Source organism: Pyrus communis, chromosome 15, assembly GCF_041283825.1.
Source record: "Pyrus communis isolate YQ-2024b chromosome 15, ASM4128382v1, whole genome shotgun sequence".
NCBI lineage: Eukaryota > Viridiplantae > Streptophyta > Magnoliopsida > Rosales > Rosaceae > Pyrus > Pyrus communis.
The window spans coordinates 5,854,467-5,880,939 of NC_142579.1; the positions used below are offsets into that span (position 1 = coordinate 5,854,467).

General features: G+C 36.7%; 2 protein-coding genes and 2 pseudogenes across 4 annotated transcripts; 1 reads left to right on the forward strand and 3 right to left on the reverse strand.

The window, feature by feature from the left end:
- Nucleotides 1-1,988: 1,988 nt before the first annotated feature.
- Nucleotides 1,989-7,400, reverse strand: LOC137727130 (TMV resistance protein N-like; annotated as a pseudogene). The gene is made up of 6 exons (XR_015956485.1): nucleotides 7,272-7,400; nucleotides 6,294-6,442; nucleotides 5,252-5,683; nucleotides 3,879-4,973; nucleotides 3,503-3,752; nucleotides 1,989-3,419 (listed from the first exon to the last, which is right to left on the reverse strand). The product of XR_015956485.1 is annotated as a TMV resistance protein N-like (transcript).
- A 5,014-nt stretch (nucleotides 7,401-12,414) lies between these two features.
- On the forward strand, nucleotides 12,415-15,520 carry LOC137727123 (uncharacterized). Its single transcript, XM_088684907.1, has 4 exons — nucleotides 12,415-12,418; nucleotides 13,090-13,547; nucleotides 13,678-13,776; nucleotides 14,971-15,520. The coding sequence occupies exons 1-4, from the start codon at nucleotides 12,415-12,417 to the stop codon at nucleotides 14,983-14,985; spliced, it is 576 nt and encodes a 191-aa protein (XP_088541033.1). The 3' UTR covers nucleotides 14,986-15,520.
- A 529-nt stretch (nucleotides 15,521-16,049) lies between these two features.
- LOC148690425 (TMV resistance protein N-like) lies at nucleotides 16,050-22,089 on the reverse strand. Of its 2 annotated transcripts, none has more exons than XM_088686022.1 (7): nucleotides 21,636-22,089; nucleotides 21,444-21,496; nucleotides 21,152-21,201; nucleotides 19,576-20,338; nucleotides 17,987-19,085; nucleotides 17,580-17,861; nucleotides 16,050-17,497 (listed from the first exon to the last, which is right to left on the reverse strand). In XM_088686022.1, exons 4-7 carry the CDS (start codon nucleotides 20,286-20,288, stop codon nucleotides 16,373-16,375), a joined length of 3,219 nt encoding a protein of 1,072 aa, XP_088542148.1. In that variant the 5' UTR covers nucleotides 20,289-20,338; nucleotides 21,152-21,201; nucleotides 21,444-21,496; nucleotides 21,636-22,089; the 3' UTR covers nucleotides 16,050-16,372. The 2 variants fall into 2 exon arrangements, with proteins under 2 accessions (XP_088542148.1, XP_088542147.1); XM_088686021.1 differs by having other exon boundaries at nucleotides 19,576-20,341.
- A 1,856-nt stretch (nucleotides 22,090-23,945) lies between these two features.
- On the reverse strand, nucleotides 23,946-26,272 carry LOC148690426 (replication protein A 70 kDa DNA-binding subunit E-like; annotated as a pseudogene).
- Between the last annotated feature and the right edge of the window lie 201 nt (nucleotides 26,273-26,473).

The following is a 26,473-nucleotide window of genomic DNA, read 5'->3' on the forward strand; positions in this document are numbered from 1 at the left end:
AAAAAAAAAAAAAAAATAGGCAGAGCTAGGTCAAGAATGACACTGCTCTGATACCATGTGGAAGTTTTAAGTTGGTTTAAATATATTCTTCATAGATTGAATGAATGTACAAGAGGGTATATATAAAAAATGAGGGAGAAGGTTACAAGCAACATTTCTTTAACAATCTCAAATAGCCGAGTGAACCCTAAAGCTATCACTCCTTAAATTAAGGGAATGCAGCAAACAACTAGCACACAACTATCAACAAGTCAACTAGTTGTTAATCTTCCTCAAATTAAGGAATTAGGATTACTAATGAATCCCACAGAAAGAGGAAAGCTGAAAACTGGCAGCATGGGTATTAGTCACCTCATATCTCCCATATCTCAGCCCATATCGTCCAATACGCCCTCCCCCTTCTCCTACGCCCCTTCGCCCTTTCGTCTTCTTCTTCCTCGTCGAACCTTCGCCCTCTCGTCTTCTGGTCCCTTGTCAGTTTCCAACCGCGTACTATGCGATCGCTGCCAAAAGCCTCCTCGTGTGGGCGGATAAGCTCTGCTTTCGCTCCCCCTCACCGACCCATTCTCCAACCCCAATAATCTATTAATTGGGTTTGTGTTAATGGGGTTTGATGAATTTATGTTAATTTGGGTTAAATTTTGTTAATTTGGATAAATCTTACTGGACATTAAAATTCCATTATTGTTCCTTTTTTTCTTTTTCTTTTTCTTTTTTTGTCTGCAGATTCTTGAAGCAGCAGAGAAAAAATAGGAGTTTCAATTTTTTTTGGAATCATCGGTTTTGGCATTGAAAGTGTGAGGGGATTCTTGGTGGTTTCGATGTTTTCGTCAATTCAGAGTATGATGCAGTGAAGGTAAATCTTTTATTATTTGAAGCTTTTGATTTCTAGGTTTTTAAGATGGTGCAAGAATCTTTCGGTGGAAATTATCCCTGTGTTTTTTGTAGTTGTTCTTGGTGTTTGCTCAATCGATTGGGTATTTTGTGTTTAGAGAATAAGGATTCAACAATTGGTTGAACTTGCCAGTCTTGCATGTACTGAGTAGCGCGGTTCCACATTTGAATTAGCCAATTGCTGTTTTATTATTTTAGAATCTTAGAATTGATTTAATTTTAGGAAAGTTATTAGCACTCAAAAAATCTAATTCTACACTTCTCACAAATGTATTTTTTCTTTCCAAAATAGAAAATTTGGAGTGTAGAATGAGATTTTTGGAGTGCCAATAACAATTCTCTAATTTTAATATCGACTAAATTGAGTTGTCCTTGGTGGCATTGGTTTAAGGATACCTTATGCTTGGGACGAAGATCAGAGAGTCCGGAATGACTAACGAGTTTGGTTCCAAGAATCATTTGCTAAGTGATTTACTAAATGGTTGGGAATTTTTCTTTTGAGAGGCGATGCCAAGTTCTCGTCTTTACAGCTTCGTTAACTTCTAGGGATGCAGCCCTTTACCACAGTGATGGAAAATAGTTGAGTTTTTGCATGACGACATGAGTTCGAATCCTGGCCAATCTAACATCTAATATAACAAATTTATCGTTTGACCAAAACAAAAAAAAACTTCTAAGGATACAACAATTACTTACTGTTTGTGAAATTGTTTGCGTTTATGATGTATGCAGGTCAAATCGCTTTTTGAAGAAAACATAGTCCTAGATGTGGAGAACAAAAAAATTACTGGGTCTGGTAAATTAATATTAGGAAGACTATAAGAGAAATTTCATATCATTTAGTACTATGATCTAACATTATTCATCTTTATTTGTAAGTGAGATTTCTTATGCTCGATTATCGTCAAAAGCGAATTTATTACATTATTATTAGCCTATTGTAAGGCTTGGAACACTCTTTCACATCCTTGCCGTAGACAACATCGTTTGAAGAAGAAAAAAAAGAGTGAGACCAACACCTAATTAATGTCTTTATTTCCATTCAAACTCTACATGAATTAAGTGAAAACAGATAAGCAATGTTATTTTCCCCTACCAAATCGTTGGACCAATTTATATGGATGCAGACAAGAAAAACACAATAATTAATAAGTTTCGTCGACATATGTGAACAACCTCTGTGTAACAACGTCCAAGTGACCATCCGATTTGGAAGGATGAGCAGGTACTTCAGTTGTTGAAATCACAAGACCAAGATACTGTAAGGCCAAATTGCTGTAAAATTGCATACAAATTATGGAGCTGCTGCAAATGGCTATCAAGGAAGAATTCCAAGACCCCTTCACAAATTCTAACACACCTCTGCCTCACATAACATCTTCCTCGTATACTAAACTCACCCCACACTTCACCCCCGATAGTGGACAGACCTCACTCCAAAATGAAAATTCAAGCTCACTGATATTCTGCCACTCATTGCAAGTAACGAATTCATGCCGTGGAAGGAAGAAGAACAAAAGGTGGTCTCTCCTTAAAGCATCGAATCTATGATGGGCCATTAAACATGCTTTTCCATTGATGCTCAGTTTGAGATCAAAAGGTGCCCTTCCGAAGACTCCACACACCGCAAATCCCTTTAACTTGTGATCGGTAGACCACCCTGGATGTAGCCCTACACTGATTGACAGTCCCACACTTGCGTGATTGAAACACTCTGGAATTTCACTTCCAGGAACTACAAACTTGCATCCTAAACCTCGACAGTTCGTACTCGTGCAAACTTGCTTCTCCACCCGCTTGAAACAGTTAGCAAAATGTTTAACCACGTCTACACTAGCTGATTCCAATGCCCCACAATTATAAGCTTCAACACAGGATATTGTAGAAGGAAGCTCTGGAATTAATGTTTGAAGACTGTAGCAGCTATACACACCAAGGTATTCAAGTTTGGAAAGTTGACAAATACTCATGGGTAAGCTAGAAAGAGGATTTTCACTTAGATCCAAATACCTTAATGAGGAGAGGCAACTGATATCATTTGGAATTCCTCCTTCCAGAATATTGCAGTTACTTAGACTCAAGTGCGTTAAAGATTGCAAACCAGATAAAGAAGGCAACTGTAAGAGACTTGGAAGTTCGCCAAAATATAATTCCTTCAGGTTTCTCAAAAGACCAACAGAAGAAGGTGGTCCAGTTATAGCAGTATGACATGCATTAAGCAGTTCCAAACTCTCAATATGGCCCAAGTCTTCTGGCAATTTTTCAAGCCTCCAGCAATAAGAAACATCAAGAACTTTCAGAGACTTTAAGCCAGATACACTTCTCGGAAGACGCGCAAGGTTTTTGCAACCGGTCAAGTCCATAACCTTAAGTCTTTCAAGCATCCCCAGAGACTGGTCAACTTCATACAATTGGTCGTAAAAGTTAAGAATCAGATGCTCAAGATTTGGCATACCTCTAAAGTCTGGGGTTTCCACAAGATTTGGAGAGTGAGAAAGATCTAGGATTTTCAAATTATATGAATGCTGTTATCAAGTGAAAATATAGCAAAAGTTAGCTTCGCATGATATTAATGTAGGTAATAAAAATCAATAAGTGAGAGAAGTACCTTAATTCCCTTCCAAAGATGTTCAAGGAAAGGTCTCTGGACAGAAAGATGATGGCAAAGTTTTAAGAGGAAAGTCGTGCCATTCAAGAAACCGCAAACTATTGGGAAGATATTCAAGCCCGTAAGAGAGGTTCGCATTATCTAGCCTGAGGTATCTCAGCCTTTTCATCATTGAAAAGGATTTAGCATTCACTTGGACTGCCCCTTACTCATCTTGGTCCATGATTATACATTCAATTGTTACTGTTCCCTAGTCAACATGAATATATTCTAGGTCATAACACAAGCAAAGCGGTAACTAGTACAACACCATGTTGTATACAAGACATAATAGCAACTAGCAATCAAATTTATTGTTGTCATAAAAGCCTCTTACTGTATTTTCGCTCAGAAAACGATTGATGCCATCTGTACGCCACAACTTGCTACGCTTGCCTGGATCATCAGGAGATTCTCGACAGACAATTTCTTGACCCATTTCTTGGAGTAAATCATGCATCGATAGCACACCGTCTGAACTAATAGTTAAGAGAGATTAACAAGGACATCTATTCCAATATGCGCAAAAAAACCGCTAACTTCAAGTGCCTGTAGTACTCGATCTTTGTCCTCTCCAATAAAGAAACATGCAATGTCTAGAAAAATTTTCTTCTCATCGTCATCTAGACCATCGTAACTTATTTTAAGTGTCTCAAAAACTTCTGAATTAGAAATTTCTCTTAGTTTATACAACGCACTGTTCCATGCACTTAAACTTCTTCCATGCAAAAAAGATCCCAGGACTTTAAGAGCTACTGGAAGACCCTTGGCATAATTGACCATGCGATTTGACAAATGAACAAAACTTGGTTCAGGGCAATCTTTCTTAAAGGCATTCCAGCTAAAAAGTAGAAGAGAGTCATCGTTATTGAGTCCTTCAACCTCAAACCATCTCTTCACTCCGTGTTTAGATAACAAACGCTCATCTCTAGTTGTAATGAGAACTCTGCTCCCTAATCCAAAACACTCTTGATTTCCAGCCAAATATTCTAATTGATGCAAATGGTTCACATCATCAAGAACTAAAAGACCTTTTTGCCACCTCGAAACCTGCCTATGATTGCTGCTCCTTCTTGAACATCCCATATGTCATTTTTTGTCCATCCCGATTTTACAAAGAAGTTGCTTTTGCAGGTGAGGTAGGCCACCTTTTTCGACATTACTTCTAACATCAGCTAGAAATATTTGGAATTCAAACACATGAGAGATTCTCTCGTACACAACTCTTGCAATAGTTGTCTTACCAATACCGCCCATCCCCCATATCCCAACAAAGCAACCATCATTCACCGTTGCATCTAAACACAAATCAATAATCAGTTTCGACCTTGACTCGATTGCAACAAAGTCGCCCACCACATGACATAATAATGTTGGGCGCAACTTTTTCCATACCACTTGAACAATATCTTTGACAAGCTTTGCTTCAGACCTATGGAAAAGAATTAGAGTTAGATATATAAGTTCCAAAATGTTTTCACTATTTTTTGCATTGAGTCAAGCCAAAACACAATAATCACACACCTATATATGATGCGCATTGTATAAGAGTTATCGAACTATAGATGGAATTCTTTTAATGGCATTTATAGCTATGTCCATTGCAATTTGTGATATAATTGGCTTTATTTCTATTCCTCAAACAGAAGTCACAGTAGGGGTGTGTGTTATTAAATAAGGAACCGGCTGCGAGAAAAATAAAAACATTACCAGTCCTTTGAATCCCACCCAGAGAAATTTGCCACTTTCGTTAAAGCTTTTCTTCAACTTTCCACCTCCTTTTTGTCAACCCCAGGGTTGTTTCCATGTTTAATGAAGGCTTCTGCAAAACATCCTGTTTGCTTTCGTACATCAGAGGGATCAACATTAGAAAAAATTGGTAGCACTGCCCCTCTTGCTTCCATGCATTCAAGAATATGTAAAAGTTCATCCAAGCACCATGTTGATGATGCATAATTTTCCGAGAGAACAATGAGTGCAAATCTTGACTGTTCAATTGCAGTAACAAGTCCGGGAGAAATAGATTCCCCTTTCTGAAGTTTAGGGTCATCCCTAAAAACTATTATTCCATGACTTTCCAATGCAGTGTATAAGTGGTCTGTGAATCCCTTTCTAGTGTCTTCACCTCTAAAACTCAAAAATGTTGGATTATGTGGCCAAGTGGCCATATACTTTAGAATAAACAAACAAAAGGTGGACAACACCTTTCCTTGTTTTGGGGAGGAAAAAAGGGAAAAGTTGTTTTAGAAAAAGATATAGGGAGAAGAGCTCATTTTTCGGTTGGGAAGACAACAAGCAGATAAGAGAGCATTTTCTGATTTGCAGAGGCAGAGAGCAGAAGGGGTGCCGCATCCCCCATTTGAAAAAGAGCTCCTCTCTTTGGTTAGTAATCATCCATCAAAGTAGTTGTTGTTGTAATAGCTTTGAGCTAGATGTATAGAGAAGAAATTATTCTTTATATTTCTTCCTCTATTTGTTTCTTTGGTGTGTGAGAGCTTTTGGGGTGTATTGGGTTAATTGGGTTGTGAGATTGCCAACACTTTGTAAACTCCCATTTGGTTGATAGTGGATTATTAGGTGAGCTCCTACTGCTCCGAGGACGTACTCCAGTTACACTGACTGTGGATGAACCTCGTTAAAATCTTTGTGTCATTTATATTTTTGTTCTTGCATTTTCATTTGATAAAATTTCCTGTGGGTTAGCTTGAATTGGTTCCATTTAGTTTGGTGCTATCCTAGCACAACAAAAAATACATCATATTTCCGTTGAGGAGTTGAAGGGGGAAAAGATGCATAGGCAGCTCTGAACCGTTTCCTTGTAGGAGTTGAAGTGGCAAACATCTGTTGTTTTCTATCTTTTTGTTGCTGCTTGAGTCTTGGCTTCATCTTGTTTGGAATACACTAGAAAGACCACACACAGACACATTAATGTATAAATGGTAGCATTTTGGTTATTGCCAATTCTCAACTGCAAAGGAGATTTATATGCTTTAACAACATACATGATCGTGTTAGACATTAGTGCCTCTTTAACAGTACAGCATCAACAACGAAATTTATTAATTAGAAACGAAAGAGCAAAAATAGCTAGGATTTGGAAAAGTAAAGAAAACTGTCGTGTGAGAGCGAGGTTTTGGGAGTTAATTGTACTGACCGGTGAGGTACAACCACTGAGCTATCTATGTTTTGTTGCTTAAAACAAATGGGTAGCAGTTGGATTCTTTGGGACTTAATGAGAGACATAAAGAAAGGAGGAACTTACTCGGTTTCTTATTGCAAGTCATCAAATTTATAGTGCACTAGACAGCGTTTGAACAAGTAGGAGCCCATTTGTTAACCTTTCCGTTTTTAGTTTTCATTTTTTGTTAGATACGTAAGGGAAATACATGGAAGAAATGAGGATTATAGAGTGGTGGAGGAAGGGTTGTGACAACATGAACCTAAAAACTGAAATCAATTGTAAATAGAAGGAAAAGAGTGAAGTTCAGGCTTAGTAAACACTAGTAAATGGTGCTTGCGCGTTGTTGTGGGATTAAATGCCACCCAATTAATAAAAATCCGATTGCTTATAAATTTCCAATTTTCCTTGTTTACTTTCCATTGTCTTCTCGCTTATTCAGCAAACAAATAAAACAGAGAATTAAAGTTACAATGATTAACTTATAATTAAAGCATCTGAAGTGTTATGCTTTTATAATAACAAAACAAAACAACCCACACAAAATCTTACATTTTTCACAGATGAGCCTCGACTATCAACGATGTCATCTTGAAACCTCCACGCTCCCGCCACAAACTTATAGGAATCCTAAATTCCTAATCCTGCGTTAACCAAAATTTATAGGAATCCTATATTCCTAATCCTGCATTAACCAAAATTAAAACGATTATTCAGATTCCTAATTAAAACTGCATGAACCAAAATCTTAGTAACATGAAGAAGAAATTGCAGACGGTTTATAGTAGTGATTAACTTTAAATTGCTTGGTGAGAGAGAAAAAAACACCAACCCCAACCCCAGATTAACTTTAAATTGCTTGCCCTTCACACTTGAGATATGGAAAATTAGCAGATGGTTTATAGTAGTGATTTTGATCATGATATGTAAAATTAAGATATGTAATATTGAGATATGTAATATTGGTTTGTGTGGCTTCCTTGTAAATTAGCTATTTGTTTGACAAGACTAAGTTGATGAGTAGTTAATTTGTTTCTCACTATGCTTAATTAGATTTCTGCTTGTTTATGTATACTGAACTATGGATATATAGACGGTAGGAATAGATGGGTTTAAGCCTAACCATGGTAAATGTGTACCTGACCACGTACATATGTACATAAGTTATTTTTGTTAATATCTGATAATTCATGAATTGACATTGGATATTAGGATACAACAATTAGTGGTGGAATCAAAGCCTTAAGAGTTTTCTTACATTTGTTTTCAACCATATTTCTGCTTATTCATTGTGTAGGTTTAAATTTTCTTCGATACAAATCCAATCTTTATTTCAATTCATTAAGTAATAGTTATAGACTCAATTGGTAATTCAACCCCAGTGGATTCGATGTAGTATTTACAAATTTCTACCATAACTGATTCATGCACTTGCCATTAAATTTAGTTTGAATTAATCTATTTACTAGGTTGGTTTAAATTCACATCACTAGCCATAGTTTTGCATTAGATCACTCGCTATTCTACACTAGGTAAAATTTATCTTTTTAATTATTTTTTGTAATTCGCTTTAATTTCATGTTTGCATTGCACTTCAATTCAATAATTTAAAGTCTATATCGCTATTTTAATTTTGTAATTTCGACTTATTTTCCACCTCGCACTTCAAATTTTAATTTAGATTATTATAGTTTACATTTGAGTTCCTTTTCAAATTAATCCCCACAACCAGTTCGCTCGGATTGATATGATTCATCATACACACTCAGGTCACCTACCACACCCCGATAACCAAATCCACTACCCATTCATTATATCTATCACAAGCAAGTATCTCGACCTACCGATTTCTCGCCCATCACAAAAACATACGAATTCACACATCATCTAACAAGACCCATCAAAGTCCTTGCACATAAGGCACAGGGATCCAAGACCAAGACGCGTTCCTTCCTCAATATGCACAATGGTTTTGAAAGAAGTCAAACAAAGCGCCAATTACATTTTACTCAATTGGCCTCCAAGCTGTGAGTTAGCATGCCCGTAACACAAACTTGAAGGACCAAGAGATTTTGAAATCCTCAGCTTTGCAATTGAGATCGATTTTGAGACTAACATCTATTGGCACGCCCTTTGAGACAGGACACACTATCGTTATATGTCGAAAGACATGAAAATTCGGCTTTCATGAACGCCTAAGAAATTTAATGCTAAAGTTAAAGGTGGGTTCAATTCATTTGGTTCAGTTGTTTGCCAAAACCGAAAAACCAAATGGAAATTATTTTTCGGTTTGGATTGATTTTGTTTTCTTCGATTTTTTTCTTGGTTTGGTTTGTTTTCAGCTCCATTTGGTTTCAGTTCAATTTTGATATTTTTTAACAAATTTGAAAATTGGTTTAAAAAATAAAAAATAAAATATGAAAAATCATAGCAAGAAGGATGAGAGAAGTATGTGCTATAAACTTCGATGTGGTTCTCCAAGTTTGCAAAAATACCGTCGCACAAGAGTTTTATGATTAAGAAGTTGTCCAAGTAGATGGACTAGGATTCTCTCCCCTCTTCTTTCCATCCCCTCCTCTCACATTCTTTATTTTGCCTTTCTTTTTCTATAAAAAATTAATACAAGATGTTGACGTGGCTTAACCGTGACCGTTCAAATAGGAGGAGAGGGAATGAGAGGACAAAAAGAGGGGAAAGAACCCTTATCCCCAAGCAGATGAGGCAGGACAGGCGCATCCCCACTTGATCCGTGTGAGGGCTAACAACACAATCAAGTACAATGCAAAACATAAGCACTGATGTTGCGCCAAACTTGGACTCTAAGGTGCTTTGGTACAGAGCCTTATAAGAAAACTTGTAAAATGACATTGTTTTAAGACAATTTGGTTCAGCGTTCAAATCGCTAAAATCGAAACTGAAGTACTTTAGTTCGGTTCGGTTTTCTAATTCAGTTCGGTTTTTTTATTCATTTTTATTCAACTTTAGTTCAATTTATTTCAGTTTTTTATTTTTTGAGTAAAAAAAAATGTAATAATTACATTTCATCTAAATTAAGAAAAATAATCCAAACTTCTAAATCACGCCTCGACCAAATCTCCTTCGTTGCTAGTCTCCCACTTAACACCGGATGATGCTAGGGAGATCAAATTTGACACGCCCTGACCCCGATATTCCTAAATACTAGGATAGGCACGTGCTGGCCAACACCCAAGGGTGACGAAGCTATTTTAATATGCATGTAAGTGATAACGGTAAACAAAAGTAAGTAAAATATTTACAATAAAGAAGTAAACAAATGCGAAAACATGTTCCTAACATACAACTAATCAAGAATACCATGAAATAATTATTATAAAAATGTACGAACAAAGGAATGAGTCCTACACTGGGAAGACTCGAATATACCTATGCGAGAAGCCCTGACGCTGGAATCGTACGCCTCGATTCTAAATCCTGAAGGGATGCAAAACAAAGTGTGAGTGAACCAAAGTTTATAATATAATAATAAATAAAATCGTTTTTCTTTTGAACATACTAACCCCTTGTTTTGAAAAGCTCATATAATATTACATAATATGTTTGTAGACATGTAAATTTCATTGCATACAAATGATGCATCACAAGGCTCCACGTGGCATATGACTCATCACAAATGGACAAGTCATCAATGACATGTGGCACAAATCAAGCTAAGGAAATGTAAAACATTCCTAAAATTCGGCAAAAGGGAGAAAATCCCTCTTAAAATCGGCAAGGGGCCCAAATTGCTCCCAAAACCGGAAAGAAAGTTAAAGCATCTTCATAAAACAAGCAAGAATTGAAGATTGCTAAAAAAATAGGCAATAATAAGGCCTATAAATTTAGGCCAATATGAGGACGGTGGCTGATATTAAGACACAAAACATATCTAAATTCTCCCATTGACGAATCAAGACACATATCAAGGTCAAATCCATCCAAAGGCATGGCTTTGGAAGTCTTTAAATACAAGGACCCAAGACACACAAAGGGGTCGAAATTTCTACATTCAAAAGAACCTCTGCACAAATCTTTGAAGACTAACACGCTGCCAAAGCTCTCTTCGAAGAACATGCAACCAAAACTGAAGCTTTCTTTCGACCAAATCCGAAGCATTCCCTTGAAGAATCAACAAGCACTTGTGCCGATTCCTTCAAGAATTTGTTGCAAGCTCAAAACTTGTAACGACGTTCGATTCAAGATCAAGTCGCCAAGACCCTTGAATCAACAAAGTCCTACATCAACTCTACCTTTGCCGTAGCCTTAAACCTGAGGTGAAGACTACCCACACATTGTTTCAAGCTCAAAACTTGAAGCAATCGTTCAATCGTTCGTCCTAGATCAAGTCATCGTGACCCTTGGATCAACAACCTACGCATCTTCATCAAATTTGAAAACTAAATCAGAGGAAAAGTTGTAAACAGAGATTGTAACTTACAAATTCAAATCAATACAAATCTACTACTTGTACACGTGTTCTCATTTCATTCGATACAGAATTTTCATGTTTACAATGTTTTCTAAAAAACTCTACATGCTATGAAAACGTTCATACGATAAGATCAATAAAGTACTCAAACTAACAAACTAATCCCCTCCCAAATTAGCTCTAGCCCATTCGGGCAATTGGGCTAAAGGGGAGCCCATGGAAGATGCCAGGTGGGAGTCCAAGGCCCGAGCGCCTGAGTTTAGGACTAATGCAAGGCTAATATCAGCATGACGTCAGCCATGTTCTAAAAATATTTGCGCCAAGCACGTGGCTAACAAGTGCGTGTGGGGGTGCGTCTCTGACACATTTTCAGATGTTGGGACCCGCATGTCAGGCCCACTCAGTTACCTTTGAATTTGGGCCTTTGATTTCCAAATCAATGGTCCAGGTTTTTAGACTTTAAAAATTTTTAAAAAAACAATGGAAAAAAACCATAAATGTTATGGTGGGCCACGTGTCACATTCTGGACAGTTGGATTTCAATTTTTTTTTGTAATCCAACGGTTCAAATTAATTAAGTTAATAAATTAAAAAAATATATTAAAGCTCCCAAAAATTTCAAAAAAAAAAATATATATGTGTGTGTGTGTGTGTGTGTGTGTGTATATATATTTTATAAATACCTTAACATTTTCTCCACTTTACACCACATTTCAATATTTTCAACAATTCTAAACAATTAAGAATATGTCGCACGACAGAATTGGTTAAAAATCTTATCGTAATCTATCTACAAAAATTTTATTTTCGGATAATGACATATAGCGTGACAAAATTGGTTAAAAAATACTATTCGAAATTTAAAATTAATTTTTATTATTTTATAAAATAAAAAATACTAATATTTTGTTAACTATTGCAATGGCTATTTTGTTTAAGAATGAAGATGCAAAAGACAATTACTGTTCATTGAAGATAATTACTATTCAATGGAGGGGATTCAATTGTCAATTGCCAGGTGTGCCTTCCTACACTGGAAGTGCTCTCAGTTCAGGCTACCACATTTGCAGCTCTAATGAAAATTTTCATTTCCAATGGGCCAGAAATTGGGGCTACATCTATCATATGGGCTAGCAACTTCAATTATTAGGTAGCAAAAAGTTAGGCTACATCTAACCCCAAAAAGTAGGGTGACCCACATCAAATTGAGGGCCCGATCTTGGTTCTTTGTTTGTTTTTAGTTAAGAAATGGGTAAACCCCATTTTTAATTCCAAAACATGATTTTAAGGTTATTTTTCAACCATTTAGGATTTTAAGGTTTTATTTTGAACCGTTTGTTTGATTAAGAAAACATACACAAACATAGGCTATTTTTTGTGTGATTGATTAGAAAAAAATACATAGTGCTTTGTATTTAATTTTCTAGATTGAAAAATTCATAAAATAGTGATGAAATTAACATTGGTAGTTTAGAGACCTAAACCAAATATATAAACAAATAACATAACTAAATTGTGATAAGATAATCCAATCCAATGTTTGTTATGAAATGAAAATCTTGTTTGATTTCGGAGAATGTGTCAATCAGATAAATAAACCAACAAATGAGATTGAGATAAGGTAATCAAATTCAATGGTTGTTATAAAATGAAATCTTATTTTGTCTGATTTCATATAAACAAATCAACGGATGTGATTGAGATAAGAGAGCTTACAACAATACATAAGTGATGAGATTTAATTTTGTCAGAATTTGAATTTTTTTAGGTTAAAATGTTCATAAATTAAAATTTAAGATAACAAGTCCAAAAATCAAGTTAAGAAAAATTAAGACAAAATAAATTTACCACGTAATCAAATTACTCATAAATAAAATGTGTAGCCTCATATAGAACCTGAAAGATGTATCGCTCCTGATTAAGAGAGATTTTTATTAAAGCTCCAAAGATCTCTCACAGCTCAAAATTGGACTTTATCTACCACTTTTCTAGCCCCCTGTACAGAGCCCCTCGTTTGGGATGCCTCTCACAGACAACAAAGCTCAACATGGCTTTACTTCGTCATCTCTCTTTCCCCACTGAACAACTCCTCCCTCTCACACTCCGACCACTCTTCTCTCTCCACCTCTCTTTGCTCCCCCCCTCTCTCTCTCCCAAACCCACACTTGTTCCTCCTCCTTCAGGGCCAAAAAGCTCGGAATTTCGTCCTTCAATTCTCCGCCGCCGCCCAAGACCAAGTTCTCGACGAAACCCCAGTACTCGAGGCGGAGCCCCTAGAGTTCTCCGACACAAGACTGCTTGCCCAGAATGTTCCATGGCATTGCACCCCGGAAGACATCCGTACTGTGTTCGAGAAGTACGGCACCGTCTTCGACGTTGAGGTTGTCATTTTTCTCTGGTTTGAAGGAGAATTATTTTTTTTGGGTATTAATAATTTGTGATTTTATTTGATGGGTTTTGATTGTTCTTGTCTTTTCTTTTTTTTTAAAATTTTTTTTGTGGTGGTGTTAGTTTGCCATGTATGACAAGACCAGGAACAGGGGTTTGGCATTTGTAACAATGGGTTCGCCCAAGGAGGCTCGTACGGCTCTGGATAATCTCGAATCGTCTGTAAGTATATTCGGTTCTGTTATCTTATGTAATTGCTTGTGTTGTTGTAAGCTTAGTTTTATGCTTGGTTTGGTCAGTTAGAAAGACTACTAGTTGGGAAAGTGAAATGAAATTTGGGAATTTTATAGTTTTTCGCTGTATGAGAGGTAGCGTTCTACTATTCTACTTGACTACTATTTTGTGTTTGTTTCGTTCGTATTGGAAATTCGTTGCTCTCCAAAAATATAAGAAGAGAATTACTTTGGAGCTGAATTTATTGGTGAAATTCACTAGTATCCCTTCGACTTTAAGTTTAACCTCTGTTCCGTATTAGGCCCTTTATCTGGGAATGCAATTATTCATCTGATTGGAGGTGGCACATGATTACTAATTTGTTATCTTATTCCTAGAAGGGAGGTCTACTGTTTCATCTCTTCATTTGTAGATGATTAAAGTCATGCATTCAGTAACCGAGAGAGCATAAATGACAATCTCTTAGAGGCATCCGACACCTCCAGAAACCAGTTAACTCTGTCATCATCGTCATCAATTCATTCCAAGATATCTATACGCCCTCATCCTTTCTCATGGCGTCATTATTTAGCATCATACCCTATCACACACTTACTTCTTTACCTTCTTCCACCTCTTCCATTGGTTTGTGATCTTCTTACCTTTGTTGAACATACCATCAATTTGTGTTCAACCTGCAGAGCTACTCCAACATCAAATAACAAGGGATTGAGCTGGAACTATGGTATACGGTACTTCTACTGTGCACATTTTAGTTTTTACTATTTGTGGAGGTTGTGAAGGTTTCCTCGTCCACTGGGTTTGTTCCTCTTCTTGTACCGAGACTTTTTGGTTGTAGGAGAGTCACAAAGTGGCAAATTTTGAAAACAGGAGAGAGGATTTAACATGAAGTTTTAAGGAGATGAGAAGAGATATATGTTTGAATGGAATGATAGGGTGGTGAAGACTAGAAGATGTTTTAGGGAAAGGGAGAGGGAAGTAGTCAATGGAGGTAGTGCTGCCACCGTTTTCTCAATATTTGAGAAAATTTTCAACCTTCGCTTCTTTCCGTGATCTGTCCTTTCCTGAATTTTCCTGGAATACTCTGTATTGTATAATGATATCCCATACTTGTGATGTGTATGCATCAAAATATCGTAGAATGATTTCCCATATTTAAGATGTATGCATTGCTTTTTGAAGAAAACAAAGTCCTAGATGTGGAGAACAAAAGATTACGGAGGCTATACCAGAAGGAAAGAAATCATTCTGCGTCTGGTGGAAAACATATCGACAATGCATCAGCAAATATGAGACAAAGGGCAAATAACAGCTTTGACCCGTTTGTTCTATGTGTTAATCTGCTCTAACATATGCACTGTTTAAGCGCAAATCAAGCTCTAACATAAGCAGCCCAATTCAAGTGAAGATTGATTTTAGTGAGCAAGAAGCAGCAAGACAGCCCCTATCACCCTTGCGCTCTAACTCCCCTAACTATAGAACCTATAAGTAGTAAATTTTTTTTTCTTTCAAACAGTCCCATTTGTACCTTTTGTATTCAGTATACCTTATGATTGGGGTTAAGATACAGAGTTCGGAATGACTAACAGTTTGATTATAAGAATCATTTGCTAAGTCTTTTAGTAAATGGTTGGGGATTTTTCTTTTGAAGGGCGATGCCAAGTTCTCGCCTTTACAGCTTCGGTAACTTGTAGGGATGCAGAAGTTACTTTCAGTTGTGAAATTGTTTGCGTGATGCGATATGCGTGTATATATTTCTTCAAAAATTTGTTCAGAAACAGGTGTATTTCCGACAACGTTCTCAACCTGTTCATGTTCTTGTATCTTACGAAAACCACAAAACTAATAGATAGAGAAGTTTAACTAACTGTGAGTTTGTAATGTCACTATTATAGTACTAGATGAAGGGAATTTTAACGAAACATTTATGGTACTGTTCACTTTTAACGAAAAATCACACTTTTAGCTTTCTCTGATACTATTTACTACACCTTTATTGGTCATTTTTTATTAAAACTGAAGTTTTTTTTTTTTAACTTTTCATTAGTTTTTCTTAGATTTTATTTATTTGTAATTTTTGTTGTAATTTCCCCAGGTCCAAGTCTTAGCGTTTATGTACTAGATGACTGTCGAAAATGTCATTTTCATGCCCATTTTATGGTACGAAAGCATCAATCATTTTTCTTTTTCTTTTTATGAATAAAAGATGGAAGATTTGTAAAGCAGTCTATTACTTTAATATGCGAAAAAACAAAGTGAAATTTCATGAGACCAACACCTAACTAATGTCTTTATTTCCATTAAAACTCTTCATTAATTACGTGAAAACTGAAAGCATTGTTGTAGTAATATTTTCCCCCAACTAGCCGTTGGACACATTTATTTGGCTGCAGACAAGAAAAACACAATAATAAATAAGTTTCGTCGACATATGTGAACAACCTCTGTGTAACAACGTCCGAGTGACCATCCGATTTGGAAGGATGAGCAGGTACTTCACTCGTAGAAAACACCAGACCAAGATACTGTATTTGTGTTGACCAAATTGCTGTAAAATTATGGAGCTGTTGCAAATGGCTTTGCCTCACATAACATCTTCCTCGTATACTAAACTCACACCATACTCCACCTCTCCCAGACTACTGTAGACCTCACGCTCAAATGAAAATTTAAGCTCACTGATATTCTGCCACTCATTGCCGGTAAAGAATTCATGCAGTGGAAGGAAGATGAACAAAAGGTGGTCCTTATTCATAAAACCGTATTCCCCCCGGGCCACTGAACATGCTTTTCCATTGATGCTCAGTTTTATACCACTTATATCCACTTGCATAAATGAGAAGACCCCACACACCGCAAATCCCTTTAACTTATGATCAGTAGACCACCCTGGATGTAGCTCTACACTGATTGAAAATCCCACACTTCTGTGATTGAAGCACTCTGGAATTTCACTTCCAGGAACAACAAACTTGCATCCTAAACCAGGACGTTCTGTACTCGTGCAAACTTGCATCTCCACCCGCTTGAAACAGTTAGCAAAAAGTTTATTCACGTCTAGACGAGCTGATTCCAATGCCTCGCAATTGTAAGCTTCAACACAGGATATTGTAGAAGGAAGCTCTGGGATTAATGTTTGAAGACTGTAGCACCTAGACACACTAAGGTATTCAAGTTTGGAAAGTTGACAAATACTCATGGGTAAGCTAGAAAAATCATTTGCACCTAGATCCAAATACCTTAATGAGGATAGGCAGCCGATATCTTTTGGAATTCCTCCTTCCAAAATATTGCAGTTACTTAGAATCAAGTGCGTTAAAGATTGCAAACCAGATAAAGAAGGTAACCGCAAATGTCCAGGACTTGGACTACTTTTCCGAAAGGAAGGTGGTGGTTCTGATATAGCGGTTTCACGCACATCAAGCCGTTCCAAACTCTCAACATGGCCCAAGTCTTCTGGCAATTTTTCAAGCCTCGAGCAAAACAAAACATTAAGATCTTCCAGACTTGGAAGACCCGCAAGGTTTTTGCAACCATACAAGTTCACAACCTTAAGTTTTTCAAGCGTCCCCAGAGATTGGTCAACTTCACACAAACTGCTGCAAAATGCAAGACATAAACGCTCGAGATTTGGCATACCTCTGAAGTCTGGGGTTTTCACAAGAGAACTACAGAAAGCAAGATCAAGGATCTTCAAATTGTATGAAAGCTGTTAACAAGTGAAAACATAGCAAAATTAGCTTCGCACGATCTTAATGTAGGCAATAAAAATCAATGAGTGAGAGAAGTACCTTTATTCGGTTCCAAAGATGTTCAAGGTGACTATACCTCATGTAAAGTTCCACTAGAAGCTCTGGACAGAAAGATGACGGAAAAGTTTTTAGAGGAAAGCTCTCCCAATCAAGAAACCGTAAACTATTGGGAAGATATTCAAGCCCGTCAGAGAGGTTCGCCCCATGTAGCCGAAGGAATCTCAGTTTTTTCATCATTGAAAAGGATTTAGCATTGACGTTGACTTGGACTGGTACTAGATCATATGGGGCCATGATTATACCTTCAATTGTTTCTGTTCCCTAGTCAACATGAATAAATTCTAGGTCATAACATAAGCAAAGCGGTAACTAGTACAACACCATGTTGTATACAAGACATAATAGCAACTAGAATCAAATTTATTATTGTAATAAAAGCCACTTACTATATTTTCGCTCAGGACACGATTGATGTCATCTCTACGCCACAACCTGCTACGCTTGCCTGGATCATCAGGAGATTCGAGGCGGACAATTTCTCGACCCATTTCTTGGAGTAAATCATGCATTAATAGCTGACCAGTTGAACTAATAGTTAAGAGAGATTGCTCAACAAGGACGTCTATTCCAATATGTGCATAAAAACCGCTAGCTTCAAGAAGCTCTGTTACTCGATCTTTCGCCCATCCACTAAAGAAACATGCAATGTCTAGAAAAATTTTCCTCTCATCGCCATCTAGACCATTGTAGCTTATTTTAAGTGTCTCAAAAACTTCTGAATTACAATTTTCTCTTAGTTTATCCAATGCACTGTTCCATGCACTCAAACTTCTTCCGTGCAGAAAAGATCCCAAAACTTTAAGAGCTAGTGGAAGACCTTTGGCATAATGGACCACACTATTTGACAAATCAACAAAACTTGGTTCAGGGCAATCTTTCTTAAAGGCATTCCAGCTAAAAAGTAGAAGAGAGTCATCGTTATTGAGTACTTCAACCTCAAACCGTCTCTCCACTCCGTGTTTAACTAACAAACGCTCATCTCTAGTTGTAATGAGAACTCTGCTCCCCGATTTAAACCACTCTTGATTTCCAGCCAAATATTCTAATTGATGCAAATGGTTCACATCATCAAGAATTAAAAGAACCTTTTTGTCACTTAGAAACCTGCATATCATTGCTGCTCCTTCATGAACCTCCCATATGTCATCCTTTTTTTCCATCCCGATTTTACAAAGAAGTTGCTTTTGCAGGTAAGGTATGCCACCTTTTTCGACATTACTTCTAACATCAGCTAGAAATATTTGGAATTCAAACTCATGAGAGATTCTCTCGTACACAACTCTTGCAATAGCTGTCTTTCCAATGCCGCCCATCCCCCATATCCCAATAAAGCAACCATCATTCACCGTTGCATCTAAACACAAATCAATAATTGGTTTCGACCTTGAATCGATTGCAACAAAGTCGCCCACATGAAATAATAAGGTTGGGCGCAACTTTTTCCATACCACTTGAACAATATCCTTAACAAGTTTTGATTCAGACCTATGGAAACGAATGGAGTTAGATATATAAGTTCCGAAATGTTTTCACTATTTTTTGCATTGAGTCAAGCCAAAGAGCAATAATCACACGCCCATTATATGATGTGCATTGTATAAGTAGTATTGAACTAAAGGTGAATTCTTTCAAGGGAGTTTTAACGAAAAGCCCACGGTACTGTTCATTTTAACGAAAAACCACATTTTTACACTAAAAAGTCAAACCTGATACTATTCACTTTACCCTTTATTTTGTCCTTATCATTAAAACTCAAAGTTTTCAAGCTCCTTTCATTAGTTTTCTTTTCTTTTAATGGCATTTGTAGCTGCAGGTTGGTCATCTTTCCTATGTCCATTGTAATTTGTGATATAATTGGCTCTGTTTCTATTCCTCCAACAGAAGTCACACTGGGGGTGTGTGTGTTTGTGTGTGTGGGTGTGGGTGTTGGTGTGTGTCATTAAATAAGGAGGAAACAGAAAAATCAAAACGTTACCAGTCCTTTGAATCCCACCCAGAGGTATTTGCCACTTTCGTTAAAGCATTTCTCCAACTTTCCACCTCCTTTTCGGCAACCCGAGGGTTGTTTCCATGTTTAATGAAGGCTTTTGCAAAATGTCCTGTTTGCTTTCGTACATCAGAGGGATCAACATTATAAAAAATTGGTAGCACTGCGCCTCTTGCTTCCATGCATTTAAGAATATGTAAAAGCTCAATCAAGCACCATGCTGATGATGCATAATCTTCCGAGAGAACAATGAGTGCAAATCTTGATTGTTCAATTGCAGTAACAAGTTCTCGAGAAAGAGATTTCCCTTTTTGAAGTTCAGGGTCATCCATAAAAGTTATTATTCCATGACCTTCCAATGCAGTGTGTAAGTGGCCTGTGAATCCCCTTCTAGTGTCTTCGCCTCTAAAACTCAAAAATACATCATATTTCCATTGAGGAGTTGAAGGGGGGAAAGATGCACAGGAAGCTCTGAACCGCTTCCGAGTGTGATCACCTCTAAAACTCGAAAAGGATTCAGGTTTCCATGGACGAGTTGAATGGTGTGGATATGTGCAGGAAGCTGTGAAACCCTTGCGGGCACCATCACCTCTAAAACTCGGGAAGACACCATATTTCCATTGAGGAGTTGAAGTAGGGAAAGGTATAAAGGTTCCTCCCATGCTCATCGCTGCAGTACTCCCAAAAGGTTTCATCATCATTTTAAGACTTGGGAAGAGAAGTTTTCCTTTTCTTCTGTTATGTGGTTTCTCTACTGCAGAAAACGGAAAATATCAATGAAGCTTTACAAATACACTACGAAGTGACAAACATCCGTTGTTTTCTATCTTTTTATTGTTGTTTGTGTCTTGGATTCATCTTGTTTGGAATACACTAGAAAGATCACACACAGACACATGATCATGTTACACATTAGTGCCTGTTTAACAGTACAAAATCAACAAAATTAATAAATTAGAAACGAAAGAGCAAAAAATAGCTAGGATTTGGAAAAGTAAAGAAGATAGTAGTGTGAGAGAGAGATTTTGGGAGTTAATTGTACTGACCAGTGAGGTGTTTTCTTGATTAAAACAGATAATGGGTGGCAGTTGGATTATTTGGGACTCAATGAGAGACATATAGACACAGGAGGAACTTACTGTGTTTCTTATTGCAAGTCTATCAAATTTATAGTGCACTAGACAGCGTTTGAACAACTAGGAGCCTGTTTGCAAACCATTCCGTTTTTAGTTTTCATTTTTTGCTAGACACATAAGGTAAATACAATGAAGAAATGAGGATTAAAGACTAAAAACTAAAAACTAAAAACTAAAAACTGAAATCAATTTGAAGTAGATGGAAAACAGAGAAGTTCAGGCTTAGTAAACATGTCAGCATGATTATGACTTCCTTGGATCAGTCTTCTAGATCAATATATTTTCATTCGGTTTTAATTCATACTACCCCAAGTTACCCAAAGTTGTATGCATATAAATCGAACTTTTAAGGAGCTGTCAAGGTAATTGTGGACACCGGAATTAAGAGGAGTGTGAGAATAAACACTTGTGTACTTGCATTTGTTTACCTTCTTCTTCTAAAATGGATGTCCCTACTCCATAGGTGCTGGCTAGCAACCTGCGAACGTAGCTCAAATTGAGTGAATCACGTTAAATTCCGGTGAGTTATGTTTACTTTTGTGTTCCCATTTTCGCCTTTATACGATTTTGAATTTGTTCTATCTAGGCTCTAAAAGTATACATTAACAGCAGTAAAATTATTCAGAGCAAAATAGCATAACATACAGCTATGGAAAAATATGTTAAGACAATGGAAAAACCCCCCAAAAATATACATAGTTAGGGATTCGAGCATATAACCTGGTTTCTTGGCAATTTGAACAGGGGGAACTTTAAATTGCTTGCCCTTCACACTTGAGATATGGAAAATTAGCAGATGGTTAAAAGTAGTGATTGATCATGATATGTAAAATTAACAACCACTGAATTTAATTGCGCAAATTAAGATGCAGAGCAGACAGAGTATCTTCTACAAAGATGCATTTTAAATACCTGCAGGGGAAGCTTCCTCTCAAGCTGCAGGTATCTTCCTTGGCAAACTTGAAATAATAATTAATTTAGAAGCATTGATAATTAGGTGTATTGAGGTTGTAGGGTTGAATTAAAAAAATTATAAGAAAGACTTGCAATATTAATCAATATCTCCAGGAAGGAATTGAAATCATCATAAACCACGTTGGAATACTTTAATCAAATAGAGTCGAGAGCTTCGCCAGCAACCTACTGCGTTCTGACTTTAATGCTAACTATTCACTTGGAACTCCCCCCCGCACATAATGTCATTTTGTAATCCTCCTTATAAACGCATTTTAAAAGCCTGTGGTGGAAGAAAGACTTGCAATATTAATCAATATCTCCAGGAAGGAATTGAAATCATCATAAACCACGTTGGAGTACTTTAATCAAATAGAGTCGAGAGCTTCGCCAGCAACCTACTGCGTTCTGACTTCAATGCTAACTATTCACTTGGAACTCCCCCCCGCACATAATGTCATTTTGTAATCCTCCTTATAAACGCATTTTAAAAGCCTGTGGTGGAAGCTTCCTCTCACGCTGTAGGTATCTTCCTGGCGAAACTTGAAATAGTAATTAACTAGAAAATTTGCCCGCGCGATGCTGCGGGACTTGAATACATGATGTTGAGCTGTATGATGAAGATATATTTTATCTGAATAAATTTAACACAATGAAGAATGAAGAGAGGGATAGATGAGTGAATGGGGTTGATAAGATATTTAGTTTTGTTTTTATATACATTCAACTTAACTGATGGTGAAAAGACATTGATCAATTAACAGAACGAAACTGAACGTTTTGGTTCCTTAATAAACAGAAGTAACATGTAGTTTACACAAATGTCGGCCCTGTAGTAAAGGTGGCAAAATAGATGTCATGTAGGTTAGGCACATGTTTGAGCAGTTGACAAAACATATAAAAACTGTTTTGTTCTTATTCTAGCATCATAGTTTTGAAGCACAAACGCGCAAAGTAAAATCTATGCAAGATGTTTGTTTCCTTAAGAAACAGGATTAACATGTTGTCCACACATATTTTGCCATTACATTTAAGATGGCAAAATATTAAGATGGCAAAATATGTCTTGTAGGTTGGTTATCTGTTTCAGTAGTTACCAAAAAAAAAAAATAAAGTGTTTCGTTGTTGTTGAAGCAGCCAAGTCCTTCAGCTAAACTGTTGAAAGGCAAAAAGATGTAGAAAGCGCTGCTGCAGTCGATCACGGAGATTGTGGTGTTAACTTTTTCTGAGAGTGGACATCTTCCGCACTATAACAAAGAATATAAATCATAGTTTAACAAACGCTACCATGATGTTTGTTATGTAGGTGTTTGCTGGAAAAACAAATTGTAATTTACCTATCTTTTGTTTTTTTGGTTTGAGATTTTGTTCTGAGTGTGGCTATCGGCACTTTGTCTGCTGGTTCAATTTTGGGGACAACCAGATTGTGGAATTCTTTAGCAATTCTAGCAGAATTGGTTGTGTCTGTTTGGTTGCCGCGAGGTTTTTTGCTGTGAATGAAGGTACAAATTTATAAGGTTAGAGAACATCTAGGGAAGGGAGAATGGGACCAGTGAAAGCGACAACTTTGGAAACCCAGCCTCGTGTAAATCCCATTTCTCCCTTGCGGCAAGAAGTAAAGAAACATGGAAATTAGTCTCATTCCTGCTGTGTTAGAATTATTGATACAGTGAATGCAGCACGACCTTCCAGTGTTTAAATTATTGATACAGGTACAAAAACAACAAAAAATTATGTGCAATAGAATCAAGTGTTGAAAAAGCAAAGAAGAAGTAGATGTTCATTATGAAACCTATAGTAAGAAAAAACAGAAAGCTCAAATATGTTGGCTTGGTTTGCAATAGTATAGCTGGTAAGAATGCAAGTGGAAGAATTGTTCTGAAGAGAAATATATAATCAAAAGCAACTAAAAGTAAGCTATTGGAAGAAATTTAGAAACTCACAAACACCAGCACTAAGTCAGACGCAAGCTCAACACAATTTAAATAATATAAATTGAAAAATATATATACACATACATATATATATATATATATATGCTCTTGAATTGAGAACTTCATCAAAAGAAGACTGAAATATCGTTGAACATTGTTTTGGCTAATCAAAGTTAAAACATAACAAACCAATAAATAAATAAAAAGAGTTAAATGGAATCCCATGGTCAATGGGGTATCAAATTGTAAACACTATAAGTCTAAAATTATAGTATACCTAAGAGAAGCATGGTTTGGAAGATTTACACATGAGATTTTAAAGCAAGAGAAAACTTTACCTGTCGGATTTGTCCGCTTCATTAGGAAACAACGCTCTTTTTGAAGTCTTTGTGGGTGCAACTAACTGGGGTTGTTGATCTGGTCGGTGAGAAGGCATCAATGGGCTGGGGGTCACTTGAGTCATAATATGTATTCCTACGGTAGGAGTAGGTGTTTTTGGTGTGACTAAGGCAATTGCAGGGCTCGAAAGCGGTTGATCTTGGAGTAGTCCATGAACTATGAAGTCTGTCTTTCCGAAGTCAGTGTTTTGATTTCCAAAAGAGAGCTGAAATTGTTTTGTCACGCCGACCAAATTTTTTAGAGTTGGTGGAAGTATGGAAGGATCCTCATGTCCATCCTCTATCACCAGAGTGTGGCAAGAAACACGAAGTATTTTTTCGGCATGTCTTCCTATCATGAGGAAGTTGTGCTGATTTGTGTTATCTTCCACAATAAGATCTATTTTGAACCTAGGTAAGATGAGGATATTTGGTTGTTAGGCAAACAATACTGCTAATAGCAATCTTGTGGGTAATGTACCAAATGCAATAGAACCACCGTAATGCAGGGTATGCATGTATAAAATGGATAGAAAGACAAATTATTTAGAATTAATTTACCTCACATCAACATATTGTGCGGAATGAGAAGTGTATGTTTGAAAGTTTTGAGTTAACGAATCATGGAACAACATTATAACCTGATTTTAGCTGCTAGCTCTATAAAGTAGAAGCACAAATGGAAATGATGGTTCCCAAAGTTTGTAAGGCATAGTTTAACAATTAATATGATGTTCAAAAGTTGTGCACTGGAAGTTTAATTCCAAACTAATGAACATGTGTAAATATGAATAAGCACGACTAAAACACATAAAATAAGGATGAATGCAACCGAATGACATAGAAAATAGATTGTTGTAGGCTACAATTCTTAAGTGGAACAAATTTAAAAGGATATTTGACGATGGTCCTATTTAGAATCACAGCTGTTAAGCAGAAAGTGATAACCAAAGAAGAATTTTCGAAATGATTGTTGAATGAATTTTTTATAGCAAGGCCTGGGATGCACACCATAGGGGCATCCTTTGTATGGATGAAGGATCATTTATGTATTATGTAATCCTTGGGGAGACGACTTATTTGTCATAATCGCAAGATAATAAAAAAGGATTCAGCAACGTAATATAAGCATCATATGTAAAATAGGTGTAAAAGTATATTACCATGGTTCGAGTAATTTGTTTATGAACCCATGTTCATTGCACTCAAACGATTCAGAGTTTTTCTTGACAACTTTATGGCAAGAGGGGCATGATTTGTACCACCAGCCCTTAGTCAAATCGAATTCAACAATAGTTGCTTGGCATATGAAACTTGCATTCTGTTATGGAAGCATGAGGTTTTGAAATTAACTTTGCAAACATGGAGTATAAACAGATACAGAAGCAAAGCAAGACATGGTCAAGTTAGATGCAGCACGAAAATCTATTAGTAAAAAGAGGTGATTTCGGTGAATAGGTTGGTGATGACAAACTAACCTTGTGCAAGGCAGGATCAAGTAAAAGCAATTCGTCAATTGTTTTTGACTCAGTAGTAGCACTGATTGCACGGCCCGTATACATCTCAGCTGAGGTGGGCAGGATTTGAAGAGGTGATCTGCTATGCTTAAACCTGTTTTGTGCATGTTTAGGGTGAGAAAGATTAATCGAAGAAATATAAACGAAAAAGTTATTAAAGAAGGGTTGTCGATTTACTTGTGTTTGTATTCAGAGAGTTGTGGAATATTGTTTTACTTTCAGGCTTGTGAAAGCACAAAATATGGGTGGCAAAAGTGCTTGTATTCCATTGGTCTCAAAACCTGTTGCAGTCTCTCCCCATAAGGTTATTCTCACTGTTTCGTCTCTGTAAGTAATACAAAAGATGATGGTTTGGTAGATGTCATAATTAGGGTGGAATATAAATAATATATAGAGTTAATGTAAGTAATACAAAAGATGATGGTTTGGTAGATGTCATAATTAGGGTGGAATATAAATAATATATAGAGTTTAACGTAAATAGAAATTACCTAATGTTTTGCAGGTTTAGATTTCTCTTCTTTGCAACTCTTGTGTTCTGGATTGTGATTTCTTCAGTTGGCTGCACAGCCGTTAGGCAACCAAACACATCTACATATAATATTTAATGGGAGGAATGAGTGGATACTGAAAGCAACAAAAACATATAAATGATCAACTTAGATGTTTGAGCGGCACTTGAAACTAAATTTGTTACCTGTAAGCTCAATATCGTTGTCGATTCTCTGATGAAGTTGATTAAGCTCAATTAAATTGAACCAGTGCATTGGAAGTTCTTGACTTGTTTTGTGAATAGGAACAATTGTGGTTTTCCTATTCAATTCAATGATGGCTGCATGAGGGACAACCTTGCTCGATCTCTTGTTGTGAATGACACGAAATTTGTTGATTTCATATGCATTGCCGACACTTAGATGGTCCAAAAAAAATTGGATGTCTCGACCATTGATGGTTCCGTGAACCTCATC

Bases quoted from the DNA above. Each gene is read 5' to 3' on its own strand.
- LOC137727123 (XM_088684907.1), top strand. The intron at 13,548-13,677 runs GTTGTCATTTTT...TGGTGGTGTTAG, and splicing joins GCACCGTCTTCGACGTTGAG to TTTGCCATGTATGACAAGAC.
- LOC148690425 (XM_088686022.1), bottom strand. From the start codon at position 20,288: ATGATGATGAAACCTTTTGGGAGTACTGCAGCGATGAGCATGGGAGGA. The intron at 17,862-17,986 runs GTAAGTGGCTTT...CATGTTGACTAG, and splicing joins GTGTCCTGAGCGAAAATATA to GGAACAGAAACAATTGAAGG. The intron at 17,498-17,579 runs GTACTTCTCTCA...ACTTGTTAACAG, and splicing joins ATCTTTGGAACCGAATAAAG to CTTTCATACAATTTGAAGAT.